Raw genomic sequence first — 14,895 nt, 5'->3', positions numbered from 1 at the left:
TTTTTTTTTTTTAAAGATTTTATTTATTTATTTTTTAGAGAGCGAGCGAGAGAGAAACAGCATGAGAGGGGAGAGGGTCAGAGGGAGAAGCAGGCTCCCCGCTGAGCCGGGAGCCCGATGTGGGACTCGATCCCAGGACCCTGGGATCATGACCTGAGCCGAAGGCAGACGCTTAACCATCTGAGCCACCCAGGTGCCCGTCTGCCTGGGACATAATTCTTTAAGGAGACAATATTATTGGATTTAATAAAACAAGTAGAATTATCAAGATATACAGGGCAAAAAATTTGCCATTTTTGGCTAGTGATAATGGTCTATTTTCCAGAGGTGCCATGCATTCTGACAAAATTTGCAAGGTGTTCTGTGATTTAATTTTTTTTAGAACAAGAGATTTCATATTACTCTATATTGCTATTTTCAAATATGCTCAGAATCAGTCACATTTTGGTGACTAAAATGCAATGCTAATATTCTAATTTATATGCATCTATGCAATAAAAGACACATTCTAAATCGTAAGTGTAGATATTTTCTCTCCCATACAATTAAATGAAACTATATTCATTTAGGATGAAGAAAAACATGGTCTATATCTTTTTTTTCCCCCTGAATAAGCCATTTCTCTCCTTCTCTATCTCTGCCTATCATCTATATTTTTTGAAAGGTAGTTGCATGATCCAGGCAAAAGTAGAAATTTATAGAGTTAGAAAGTGTTCCGTGACTGTATGAGGTGGCTGAAATTGGATGAACAAACCAGCAAACCAACACAAGGGAAGACAAAGAAGAGAACATATTGGTAGGTATATTGGTGAGACTCCTAGCAGGAAACAGATGGTACACTGGGTAAACTGAGGAAAGCTTAGTAACAGAACTATTTACAAAGATTAGGAAAGCCAGAAGGGCAAGAAGAGAGAATGGTTTTCAGCACCTGGGAACTTGTGTGGAAAGGGCCACCTAAGAGAAGCCAGCAGTGATTCCTTGGGAAACAGATGGGGGATAACTACCCAACCTCACAGTCCCACTGTCATGCCCCACCTTCCTCTACTCCCAGTCACCTCCGGCTCCTCATTCATGGAATAGGGAAGACAAAAAGGTGAGCAGCCCACTAGATCTGTCCACACTGGTCAACCTCCAGGACACAGAGCTGGGAAGAAGTAGTGGATCTGAGTGACAAAATGGCCATATCCAGTATAATAAATTATACTGCTTCCAGATTACAAATGGCCAGGTATGATGCAGGAAGTTTGACCTTGCCTGTCGAGAGCAGGGAGACAAAGAAAATGTTAAGGCAGGAATTGATATGACCAGGTGGTGCTTTTCAAACATCACTCTGGTGACGGTGTACAGAGTGGATGGGCATCATGACAGGTTGAGGCAGGGAAACCTGCTGCGAAAGTCCAGTGGGAAGTGGAGGGCTGCATTAGTGCAATGGCAGGGAGAAGGCATGAGGGTTGATTAGAAGGCAGTGTTGACAGGACTGTGTGCAGGAGGTGAGGGAGACAGGATGGGAGCTGGGAAGACAGGATCCAATTACCCAGGGACTAGGGATGCAGTGGATAATGCAGTCATAGGAAAATAGGATGCAGGACATATATTTCTCATGGACTCATTGTTTGTGAAGATTGAAGATTATCTATTCACAAGAGAGAATTTCACCCTAATAGAGACAGGAATTTCTAATGAGAGGTTAAAATATGACCAACTCTGCCTGTGCTGTGATAACTTCTGTCTGAATTAACTCACTCAGAGGCTTACAGAGAAAGTGATCTCTTTTCCACATGGACGGCTGCTTAACTGTTAATTGGTGCCCTGAGGAAGCATTTAAGAACTCTTGGAGCAGACATGGGCAGCAGTAACACAGCTAGCTTCTATTTGGCTTGTACACATGGTAGTTAGAAGCATAACCAATTATCATAAAAAACAGCTACCATTTTTTAGGGCCTATTTTGTGCCAACCATTGTTGCCTTACAACAACAACATGGCAGCTTCTTTATTTATACTCTAGAAATGGGAAAACGAGGTTAAGTAACTTGCTCAAGGCCACACAGATAGGAAGCAGATGTGCTAGAGAATATACCAAAGGCATTGGGCCTACTCTTTAGGGGCATACAGATGCTGGGGGCGTAAGGGAAGTTATATGAAAATATTATGTGTTGGATACAATTACACATGAATACTTACGTGATTAATTATGTTTTAAAAACAAATTAATTCACATCCTGAGAATGTACATTTTGATACTTTGATTCTTTTCTTGGGAACTTTCTGAATAAGGTGGCTTAAGAAATTCTCAATTGAGAAGAGGAAAAGGAAGATACTGGCTCAAGGGAATATTCTTGACCAGACTGAGTTCCTTCAGGGCAAGGAACATGCCTTATTCATAAACTGCTTCCTTGATAGAACCTAACAAAATGCCTAGAATATGCTACTGTTCAATACGTATTTTTGGAATGAATGAACCAATGGGAGGCTCTTTCAAAAGTGTTTCCCTGTGGAGATTTTTGTCATCACAAGGTGGAAGATGAGCAGCAGGGTTAATTCCGCCAGGATGTATTTACATAGCAACATGGATCAGAATAGAAGATGTCTACTTAAAGCACACACAGAAACAACCACACAACTGTATCTCAAGAATTATTAATGGAATGTACCCAAAATGATTTTTTTTTTAGCGCTTCACAAGGCTTGGTGGGGTTGGTTCCAGTTGGCTTGGATGGGAGGTCACACAGATTAAAAATAGACTTTCTTAATATGGAACAATAGGCTACATTCATTTAACAAGACAGAAAAAAAAAAAAAATGACAGGCCTTAGGGGCGGGAATGAAGCTTAATCCTATTTAAGAGCTCAATTAACCCCCAGAAGATTGAGTAGGTCCTCTGCCTTCATTGCCATTCTTCTGTCTAGCAGAGCTTAAAAACAGAAATTCATAAAGAGGAATAGAGATTCACATTTGTATATGATATTGAAAATATTTTAAATAGGGCATAATAAAGTTTAGGAATATAAGAATTAGTTTGCTTAGACTGTTACAGTCCTTTAAAACTTGAAATAAGTCATATTCTCTTTTAATTGTCAAATCTGTTACCATTGTTAATAAAATATTCAAACACAAGCCTTTATCTTGACACATAAATTAATTGATTTTTAAAAAATAATTTCTTTCTTATAATTATATTATCAAACAAAATTACATTTCCTTCTGAACTAATCAGTACATTCTCAAGAAATCTATATCAAAACCATGTTGGAGTACATTCCAGTCACTCTAATGTTTTAATACACAGAAGCCAGGTTCTGTTCAAATTAGTCCAAACCAGGTTAAGCATCTGGGGGCTTGGGTAGGTCATTTGTATCAATTGCTAGATCTTACTTTTTACAGATCACCCTACGGAACCTCTGTGAATGGAATTTATCAGCTCTTTTCATTTGTGCCCCAGCATTACAGAAATGACTCAAATTGAAAAAAATTTTCAAATTGAAAAGTGACAATTTCTCATTTGTGTTTTCGCCTTTGGATTATGATAAAAAGTGGTGGTTATATTATATGTACACTTTTTGTTTAGTTAGTTCTTTGTTTTAATAAACATATTTTATGTTTATTAAATATATCTTTGAATTTTTAACTTTTTAAATAAACATATCTGAAGTATTTGAGAAGCTTGAACAATTGAAGGTTTTCTCCCTATCACATTGAAATCATTTAAGTGGCAGAAAGAAAAGATCACTTTTTGCCTCTCCATTCCTTCAAGCAGTGGCATTTCCATCCCTTCTTTCCCTTCCCCACCAGCCAAGAATTCACATCCTAATTTTCTCCTTGGGGTATGAGAGAATTTGCTGACATTCTGGAATACGATGACAACTTTGCTCTGTTATACACTTTGTTTAAATTGTAGCTACTCTTGGAAATTACAGAGAATGTCACAACCCAAGATAAAGCATGACTTTGGCTACGTTTCTTTCTCTTTGTGACGCAAATGTTACTTAACCATTTATTTCTTGTCCCAACTAGACAGCTAACATCTATTTAAGGTATTAGAGCACTGGCACTATAATTGGAATTCAGTTATTACATGCTACTAATCCATGTAATACCACTCCCTGTTAAATTGAACAGTTTTTCTCTTGAACTGACACATGATGCCAGTTCAATATTTTTCTTCTGTTCTGAAGGGCTACCTTCCAACATATTAGAGTAAAGAAATCAGATGCAGCGTAAACATGAGAGAAAAGTTTAGCTCATGGAAGGATACAAACTATGAAAACTTTTGTGTGAAAACTACCTTGCGGTGAAAATAAGATCACTAAACTAGAAAGAGAAGATCCTCCATATAAAAATCATCAGAAAAACTAATGTTTTAGTGTAGAGTCATTTAAGTCATGTCATCTTTTAGATGACACTATAAACTCTTAATACGGCTCTTCAAAATCACAAACATCTAATTTCTAAGTGATATGCTTCAATTTTGGTAGTAAACCCTTTCAATCTCTTTTTTTAAGATTATTATTATCATTATTATATATAAAACATAAAACAGTATTGAGGAAGATTAAAAGATTTTTTTAAAAGCACCTGAATCCACCAATTTAAGTCTAATTTTTCACATTTCCATGTTTCTCATCAGCCCTTAATCTATCTCCCATGATCCTCCTAAATAGTTACAATCATAGCACAGAGCATAGAAACATATTCTAATTTTCTCATATAATTGTTCATTACTTCAAAATTATATTTTTGATGGTATAGCATCAGCTTTAAATAAGTACATCTCATTCTCTGACTACTATATAAGCTACTTAAGATGACAAAATAAATCTTGATAATTATTGACAATTGATTTCCAAAGGCTGTTCCCCAGTACACTAAGCGACATCTCATTCTTTTCCCCAAGAAAAAAAAATTGTGGATATGGTTACAAGTAAGTCTACAAGAAGCATACATCTTATTCTCACATGATGTAATGTTCTGTTAAGAATCTGAGCAAACCAAATTGATTTTTCAGGAATTAAATCATAACATTTGCTCAGAGATTGATGAGATTGCCCAGAGATTGATGAGACTTACACTTTTAATATTTAATGAAATGTCTACATGAAGATGGAATTTTATTCCAAAATTGGATGGAAAACATAACCAAATGTCAACTTACCAGCCGTTTCCTTGTCTGAAATACCTGGAAGTGCCTGAAAAAAAAATCCACAAAATTATGTTATTACTAGAAAGAAATATCACAACATTATCAGGAACAAAATGAACTACCATAAATGGAGCAAAAATTAAATAGAACCCAACAGCAGAAAAATGAGCAGGCAGAGGAACTGAACAGACATTTTTTCATAGAAAGCATACAAATGGCCAACAGGTACATGAAAAGGTGCTCAACATCACTAATAATCAGGGAAATGCCAAAATCACAACGAGGTATTACTTCCCAACTGTTAAAATGGTTATTAAGACAAAAAAATAACAAGTGTTGGCAAGGATGTGAAGAAAAGAAAACCCTTGTGTACTGAATGGAGTGTATACTGCACAGCCACTATGGAAAACAGTATGAAGAGTCCTCAAAAAATTAAAAAATAGAGGGGCGCCTGGGTGGCTCAGTCGTTAAGCATCTGCCTTCGGCTCAGGTCATGATCCCGGGGTCCTGGGATCGAGCCCCGCATCGGACTCCCTGCTCAGCGGGAAGCCTGCTTCTCCCTCTCCCAGTCCCCCTGCTTGTGTTCCCTCTCTCGCTCTGTCTCTCTCTGTCAAATAAATAAATAAAATCTTTAAAAAAATTAAAAAATAAAACTACTATATGATCTAGCAATCACACTTCAGGTTATATATCCAAAGGAAATGAAAAGAGGATATCAAAGAGACAGTTGTATTTCCATGTTCACTGCAGCATTATTCACAACAGCCTAGATACAGTAACAGCCTACATGTCCATCACGGAATGAATGGATAAAGAAGATGCGGCATATATACAATGGAATATTATTCAGGCATGAGAAAGAAGGAAATCCTGCCATTTGCAATCACATGGACCTGAGGGCATTATGCTAAGTGAAATAAGCCAGACAGAGAAAGACAAATGCTGCATGGTATCATTTATATGTGGAATTAAAAAAAAAAAAAGGGTGAAACTTCTAGAGTCAGAGAGTAGAAAAGTTACAAGGGGCTGGAGAAATAGGGAGAATTTGGTAAAAGGGTATATAAACTCTCAGTTATAAGATGAACAAGGTCTGAGGATCTAATGTATAACATGATGACTATAATTGATAACACTATATTGTATAATTAAAATTTGCTAAGAGAGTAGAACTTAAGTGTTCTCACCAATAAGCCAAAAACAAAAACAAACAAAAAAACCCAACAACAAAAAACAAGCCAAAAACCAGATAAACATGAGAAGAGATGAAAGTGGTAATTAAGTGGAAATCCTTTCACAATGTATATGTATTCCAATCACCATGATATAAATTTTAAATATCTTACAACTTTGTCAATTATACCTCAATAAAGCTGAAAAGAAATAAAAGAAAAAGAAAAATGAGGGTTGGGGAACTATCAGTAAAGTTACCAGATCCAGGTATAACTGTCAGTCATCATGTAATTCTTTTCTTCTCTGAAAACACATGTTACCCTTAAAAAGATATTGGCAATAAATGAAACCAAAAACAATCTTTGAATTTAGGTAGAATTTTTATAGTTTAATTTCTCTGTCCTGTTTTGGGGGACAGAAAAAGTAAATTGCGGTGGTTTCTGGGCATTTCAAATCTCTGCCCTGTATCTCCAAGGCTCAGATTCCTCCTTTATTATTATTATTGTTAAAGATTTTTATTATTTATTTTAGAGAAAGAGGGGAGCAGGAGCGGGGGGAGGGGCAGAGGGAGAAGCAGACTCCCCGATAAGCAGGGAGCTCGAAGCAGGGAGCTCAATGCAGGGTTCCATCCCAGGACCCTAGGATCATGATCTGAGCCAAAGGCAGATGCTTAACCAACTGAGCCACCTAGGCACCCCGAGATTCCTCCTTTATTAGATGGGGACAATCACATCTATTTCCTAGGGTTACTGAAAGGACCACCTGTGGTAACTTCGATGAAGCATTTGAGGTCTTCAGGAAAAGGTAACTGCTGTTACTATTTGTTTCTATGGACATTGGGCCAGTGGGCCAATTTACTGATAGGCATGGTTTAGAAGTTCCATTCCCAGGAACTATCATCTATCACTATCATTGTTTAAAAAATAAAGTTCACAAGGAGATGTTTTCAAAAGACTTTAATGTATAAATGTCTAATTCTACTCTCAGTGGATATTCTAAAATAAATTAAGGAAGTTGAACTTCTGGTTGCCATTCACCTCAGTTATTCATGTTTATAATATTGTGAACATGAAGGTATAACTTGTATTGGAAGACTTCAATCCATCTGACCCACTGGGATTTGATACCTTTTTTTGATTTGATACCCAAACCACTGACCAAACAGGATGTCTACGACTGACATCTCTCCTTCTCTTCAGGGACAAATTCCTCAGAGTTGGGGTAAGAGAAGTAGGCTCAAATGGGTAATTAATTTTGTTGTGTGTGCGTGCACATGTGTGTACACATTCTTTAGCATCAATCTTCATTTCCAGAAATATCAAGTATCAAGATACCTATATCTTTGTGAGATATTGATTATTGCCGAGATCCTCACTTTTGGAACTTACAAAATTTGGAGATTGAGGCAATTTTCAAATAAGAGGCAAATCTCTCTATGGGTAAAAAATAGAGGGGGGTTTTATTTTGGCAAGATTAATCTATAGTGAAGGTATATTTTGACTTAATTTCTATCTACATTTAGTGGTTCACTTCTTGTTCTCTGAATGTGAATGCTGACTGCATCCTGGCAAAGGTACAGCTGTGAGGAGAGTATCAGGTGAGTAAATGGCAGAGTGGAGGGTCATGTCCAGAGACCAGGGCATCGAAGGGACTGCATAGGCTTTAGGTATCTTCCTCAGCATCCTTTCATTTGTAGCAGGGTCATCTATTTTTCCCTCTCTTCAAGAAGAACTGTGTGATTCTACACTGTAGAAAAGATGTTTTCCCCTTTACAGGAAAATTATCACATGGTTTTGGTGATATTTGTTGACTTGTTATGTATCTTTTTTGAGAAGGGTTTATTTAAAAATGGACTTAAATTTGGGGCACCTGTGTGGCTCAGTTGGTTGAGGATCTGGCTCTTTATTTCAGTTCAGGTCATGGTCTCAGGGTTGTGGGACTGAGACCCCCCCTAACAGGCTCTGTGCCGAACATGGAGACTGCTTAGGATTCTCTCTCTCCCTCTGTCACCACCCCACTGCTTCTCTTGCGTATTCTCTCTCTCTCAAAATAAAGGACTTAAATTCATACTATGTGTTATATTTTAAGCTTAGCCCCTGGATTTCCTCCCTGACTGGAGATGAGGTCTTTCAAATTAAATTTTCTCTTCTGTGACAAGAAAATAAACAACAAAACCAAAACCTGTCCATTGAGAAGATTGTAAAGGTCGGTGATAAGCAGTTAAAAGACGTTCATGGAGAAAGCGCCTCAGAAGGAAATAGTGAACACTTACTAGGTTCTGAATAGGTACAAGGTACCGTTTTAAGCTTTTGCCTGCATAAACTCATCAAATGCTTAGAATAACCTATGGGGTCCTGGAAACTTTTGCGAGGTCACTGTCGGTAATGGGAGCCAGGACACAACCACCTGCATGTTGGCCTCTGAGGTCACTAACACTAGTTTCAAAGTACTAATCAGAGTCTTTTTGAAACAAGGAAGAAGAAAAATTTGGAGAGATTCCATGATAAAATATTGACTGGGATCACAAAATATCTGTGCAGGAATATCTGTATGAGCTATTTAGAAATTATCTAAGTAAGTTCTCTCTTCTTATAGCCAAGGCCTTTAAGACAAATTGAGTGTCTTGCCCCAAATCACAGGTTGACCAGTGACAGGTCTTTTCCATATTTTGTTCTATTTGATTGCAAAGTGTGTCACCGAGCATGTATAAGTAAATATTTAATAAAAATGTTAAGCAATGAGTTGTGCTACAAAGCAAAAATATTTTAGCCTCCATGTAGCCAATTCCTATTACTTTAGAGCCTCACCACATTCTGTATGATTCTTTAAGCCACCAAGGATCACTTCCATGAAATAACTGTCAACAGTTTCATGCACCCAGAATTTTATAACTGCCCTTTCAAAGTAAAACCAGGCAGTCAACAGCTGAATGTCTCTCAGCTGATTTATCTTTGAATTTGAGGGAGAACTGTCTCTCTAGAAAAGGTTTATAAATAAATTTTAAAAATGCTGACACTCCATTTTCAATTAATTGAAGCTATCTGTTGATTCCTAAATTAAATGCCTCACATTATCCTGTGTGCAGAAAGCCTTGGCAAAGTGTTCCTTCTCTGTGGAATTCACAATCCCGTCGAAGAAGGTACATGAAAGACAGAGAATAGTTACATACAGTGGGTGCTCAATGGTCATGATTAGCATCATCACTGGTGTGACATCAAAAGGAGTGAGAAGACAGTCGATAATTAGGACCACCCAGGTGGAAATGGAATGGTTTTCTTAGGCACTGAACCCTTTGGAAGGAGACGTTGGTCCAAAGATTCTTTTTGCCTTTGAGTTCAGAGAAGAGGCATGGCTAGATTTGGGCTTCAGGTCTTGAGGTTCCGTAGTGTTTTATCTGTTCCTATGCTTGGAACAAAACAGCCCATGCAAGGTGGCTGTATAGTCTGATATAGAGTAAGTGTTCATCAAACATTTGTGGAATTAAAGTACCAAAAACATATTCACATATACAGTTCAAATAACATGTATGACTGTTGCTTATGAGAAAGGTCCTATAAAAAGCATATTTTTGAATTCATTAGGGGCTTTTGTTAATAATTGCCATATGTTTCATTTGAACTATATCCTCAGGAAGTGATTTAACATTTCTGGCAATAAAGCAATTAAATAGGACTTTCCTGCTGCCCATATGGGTTCGCTGCAACTTCATATTTTCTTCTCTCATTTCTTAATGGAACAAAGGGAAGTCTACTAATAACTTCCAAATGAGAGAAGAAAATCATTCGTGGTCTTGTTATTCTCCTTTGTGATATTCAAATGATAGGATAACAATCTTAAATATTTTTTTAATGGCTGTACTGACCCTCCAGTAGTTCCTTACAAGTAAAGATTTTCATTTAAGTTGATCTGTTAAGGTGTTTTATAATTGAATTTTTAAAAAGCCATTAAAGAGAAAGCTTTTTAGGAAAAGGGGAGAAAACAATTCTCTTTCTCTTAATGAGATCTTTTAAAGCTGTGTGTGGGAGCTTAGTCTGTGTGTGTGTGTCTGTTTATGTTTTTGACGTGAAACATGGTTGGGGGAAATGCTGGTTTTGACATGCCTTCCGGAACTGTTGTAGACATATGTTGATTCTTTTGGTCTGTTGCTAGAATGACTTTCTACACTCAGCTGGACACCTTTTAGGAACTCAAACCAACTACACAGAAGCTGCTACCAAACAGTCACATAAGTAATAGATGTCATATCTGAATTCATTTTTGTATAATGATGATTTGTTGATCTAATTTCTTTTTGATGATCTTAGTTGGAAATGGAGTATGATTTTTCCTCTTTAATGTGCTATTTTCATTAATATGCCATGTCCCTCACTTATATAAATTACTTTTTCTCTTAGTTCTTTGGAATCAGAACCATAGAATACTACCGTTAAGAAGGACCTTTGAAAGCCAATCCTTCAATCAATGGGCAGCTAGGATAGACTGAAAGATCCTACTCATGTTCTAGGAAGGGATTTTTTTTTTTTTTTTGTCCTGCAGTAAACAACAAAGCACTACCATTTATTTTACATTTTCTCTCTTTATAGGCAGTACTTGTTTTGCATATTTTATTAGACATGTTCACACAGAAATGTCTAGGATATTCTGTTTTGTTCTGTAGGGATTCTCTTCATTTGCCTTTTTAAAAATGGCAAGAATCAGTGGAAAAGTAATTTATTCCTTTCCTTTAAAAACATTCACTTTTGTTCCCACAAAAATATTTTACAGACAAATTTCAAAATGGGTAATTACGTCCTTAGAAATTGCAGGAAAACATCCCCCAGTGATGGAACAGCCTCTGTCTCAGATGAGGGCACAAGAGCCCATTGTGGGCACAATGGGCAATAGGAAGAGTTTGGAGATTCACATTTTGGGGAAGACATGAAAGACTACATAAAAGAAAAGAAGGTACATTGAAAAATGGGTTTGTTTCCATCTCTTTATTTAGACTCTTTTGAAGTCAGTCCAGTCTGTGATATTGTTAACTAGTCAATGATTTCTATTTGATCCCACTTGAACAAAGAAGTTCATTGAAAAGCTGTGTCTGATTGGCAGTCTGATATCATCTGTTTTGGTTTACAAAGTATTTCTCTAGTTTTGACAGTCACCATTCTTTTATTAAAAATATAGACTCTTCATGGTGGAACGGACTTAGATATCATTTAGTTGTATTTCCCAAACTACTTCAAATACCACCTTTTCAATCTTAACTACATACATGTATCTTATAAGTTATTTATTTAATAAAATTTAAATATTAAATTTAAATAATATCCTCTTTTTTACTTGCTCTAAATAAGAAAAATAAAATACATGAATTTATGGGTTTGAATTATTGGTTATATTATTCATAACACACATGAAAATAACTATTAAAATTTAAAATATTTATCCCTGTATCAGCTGATGTTCACCCATAGTCTACGAATCCAAATGTTGGGAAACACTGATCTACTTCTTTCTCTGTCATTTTGCCTATAAGGATGTTGAGATCCAGAGAGATTAATGATTTACTCAATGTTACAGACCTTAAGTTGGCCAATTGGGGATTAGAGTAGAATCTGGGTCTTTTTTTTTTTTTTAAAGATTTTATTTATTTATTTGAGAGAGAGAGAATGAGAGAGAGCACATGAGAGGGGGGAGGGTCAGAGGAAGAAGCAGACTCCCCGCCGAGCAGGGAGTCCGATGCGGGACTCGATCCAGGGACTCTAGGATCATGACCTGAGCCGAAGGCAGTCGCCCAACCAACTGAGCCACCCAGGCGCCCTAGAATCTGGGTCTTAAAGCGCTGTCTACTATACCTTTATTTATAAGACTGGTAAAGTCAAAGGTCACCAAGGTTTTATCCCCTTGCATTCATAATTTCAATTTAACTTAGTTTCTGAATCATTCAATGGAAGATAAAGGAAATTCAGTTACAGTGGAAGAGACAATGTGCTAGTATGAGGATTGTCTCCAGGGTACACATATATATGACCAAAGTGAAATAAATGCATGCATAATTACCTGAGAAACGTAATTGTGTATCCTTATTTCCAAAAAGAATTTGACATGTCTTATTTAATGAAAGTTGTCAGCCTAGTGAGGAATCTTTTTTTTTTTTGGCCAACATCACTGACTATAACAACTGTTTATACATAGGTGTGCAGACTGAAACCATGGCTTCATCTATATTCTATGGTATAAAAATTTGGGGCCTTGACTTAAATTAGTTGTGTAAGCATTTAAGCAAACACAAAGTTGATTCTTAAAGGATGTTTTGGTGTTTATCACTCCTTTGAACAGAGGTGGGATGACCCTCTCTGGATAAAAATGTAAGTTGGGCTTCTAACCGTTATTTTTTTATTTTTTATTTTTTTAAAGATTTATTTATTTGAGAGAGGGAGAGAGCAAGTGAGCAGGGGGGTGAGGGGCAGAGGGAGAGAGAGAATCTCAAGCAGACTCCCTGCTGGGTGCAGAGCCCCACACGGGGCTTGTCATGGAGCTTGAAGTGGGGCCCAACTTGGGACTCTGACAAATCCCACCACCCTGAGATCATGACCTGAGCCAAAATCAAGAGATGGATGCTTAACCGACTGAGCCACCCAGGCGCCCCCATTTTTTCTTTTTTAAAACACTGGCATTTCCTGTATTCAAAGCTGTGACTCTTCAACAATAGTCTCATTCCATGCTCACTTCAGATAGCTAAATATTGATCTTAAGTCTGTCCAGCTCCTGATAAAACTCTTATTAAGGCCATTTTTAGTTGGAAACATGGTTTAAGAGAAAAGCTACTTATTATTCTAAATTGAAAAGAAAATCATTTCTTTAGCAAGTTAGATAAACAGAAAAACCATGGCTGGGTCACATTGACTTCTCTCAGCATTTATAGAAGTTCTTAATTTTAACACTTCTGTATTTTCAGTAAATCACTGATTAAGATATTATTCATTAAGATATTTTAACTCAGTATCTTTTAGATACATTTTCATGTTATAAAATCTTTTCAAAATTTAACAAGTCATGTCTCCCTCTCCCATTGTAATTATAAAAGTTCAGTACTAAATGCAATGTTTAATTGTAGTAACCATTTTGGTATAATTGTTTTACCTTTTTCATGGTTTTATATAATTTTGATATTTTATTAATCCTACTTTGTGACTTTTGCAGTCAGTTGCTCTATTTTTGTGAATTTGTAAGTTATGTATTTTAAAACATCTGATTTTATGCTCAACCTTAGTAATTCTGGAAAAAGAATTGTTGCCGATGTACCTGAATATGTTCACAAATTTCACTACAAAAATTGCATTATTTCTTCCTTCTTGGATATTTGCAACTTCTTTAAAAATCAATTTGTGACTTCTTCACACAAGTATTCTTTTACTCTTTGGTACAGTGATTTGCATATGGTAGCCATTTAGAAATACTGATTATTCAAGGAAGCTTTGTTTTTATTTAGAGTCTGGTTAATGAAAGTTCACAGTTAAGGAGCACCATAGACACATAGACTTATTTTCAGTAAAGATGATACTCAAGATAGGTGACTTATTCAGGGAGCAACTAACTCTGATTGGCTGTTTATTTTTCTTGGTGGACAATGTTAACCAGCAATTCATCTGCTCCTCAGTGTTAAAGGTGTGCCCTTTACTCCCCCTAATATTCCTCATAATGGATTTTTTCATTTTGTCCATATCCTCATTTTTCTAGCCTGAGTCATAGTGTTTTGCTGGTGCAACCCTCCTTCTCACTATATCTGATGGGCACTACAAAGGCAACTGGCCCTGCTAAAATTTATTACTATACCACTGTCTTCCTTAAAATGCTTTAATGACGACCTCTTCCCCACCTCCTTCCTGGAATGCCTGGTCATTAGTCATGTGCTCTGAGATTCTCATCCTCTTCTGCTTCGTTCTAGCGACTCAGTTAATAGACACACATGTTAAGTATCCACTGTATGCACAGCCCTTTACTACGTGCTGTGGTGGCACTAAATGAAATAAAAAGATAGGCTTTAAAAATAAGTAATTATGAATTCAAGACTGAAGACTAAAATAGAAAATCAGAGGTAAGATATGAACAAGTACTAGGTTCCTTGCTGCTACCGATTGGCTCTGTTACTTTGGACAAGTTTTTAGAACTCTCTGAGCTCAGTTTCTTCATCTCTAAAAAGAGGGTAGAGATAACATCTACATCTCAGGGCTATTTGTGACGATTCAATGACATGCTGCACAAAAGAGGATTATCATAGTACCTGCCCAAGTGCTCCCTAAGTGTAAAGTATTCCTCTTGTTGGGTTTGTTATTATGATATGAGAGTAACTACATATTTATTCTGAAATAATGCAAAGAAGCATGGGTTGTCTGTCTCTGCTTCCTTCCCTGCCTTCTCTCAGATTAACTTGTTTTCTCAGGTTCATTCCTCCTTTATTTATTTTGAACTATTTATAATTATTTTCTGTGTTATGTTTTTTTTTAATTATGTTATGTTTGTCACCATACAGTACATCATTAGTTTTTGATGTAGTGTTCCATGATTCATTGTTTGCATATAACACTCAGTGCTCCATGCAGTA

At 36.6% G+C, this 14,895-nt stretch overlaps 1 protein-coding gene across 4 annotated transcripts in view; it reads right to left on the bottom strand.

The window, feature by feature from the left end:
- The window catches only part of DLC1 (DLC1 Rho GTPase activating protein), a 394,038-nt gene that overhangs the window by 184,390 nt on the left and 194,753 nt on the right, over positions 1 to 14,895 (bottom strand). For all 4 annotated transcript variants that reach the window (XR_014141200.1, XM_081808300.1, XM_081808279.1 and 1 more), the window contains exon 5: positions 5,151 to 5,184. Coding sequence is in view for 3 of the 4 variants with exons in the window: in XM_081808300.1 (XP_081664426.1) it covers positions 5,151 to 5,184 (34 nt within the window). In the remaining variant the exon portion in view is untranslated. The remainder of the gene's footprint in view (positions 1 to 5,150; positions 5,185 to 14,895) is intronic.

Source organism: Leptonychotes weddellii, chromosome 2 (assembly GCF_054177405.1).
Source record: "Leptonychotes weddellii isolate Sample4059 chromosome 2, ASM5417740v2, whole genome shotgun sequence".
Classification (NCBI taxonomy): domain Eukaryota; kingdom Metazoa; phylum Chordata; class Mammalia; order Carnivora; family Phocidae; genus Leptonychotes; species Leptonychotes weddellii.
Note: the sequence above shows the minus strand (reverse complement) of the source record. Positions and strands in the feature narration are given on the sequence as shown.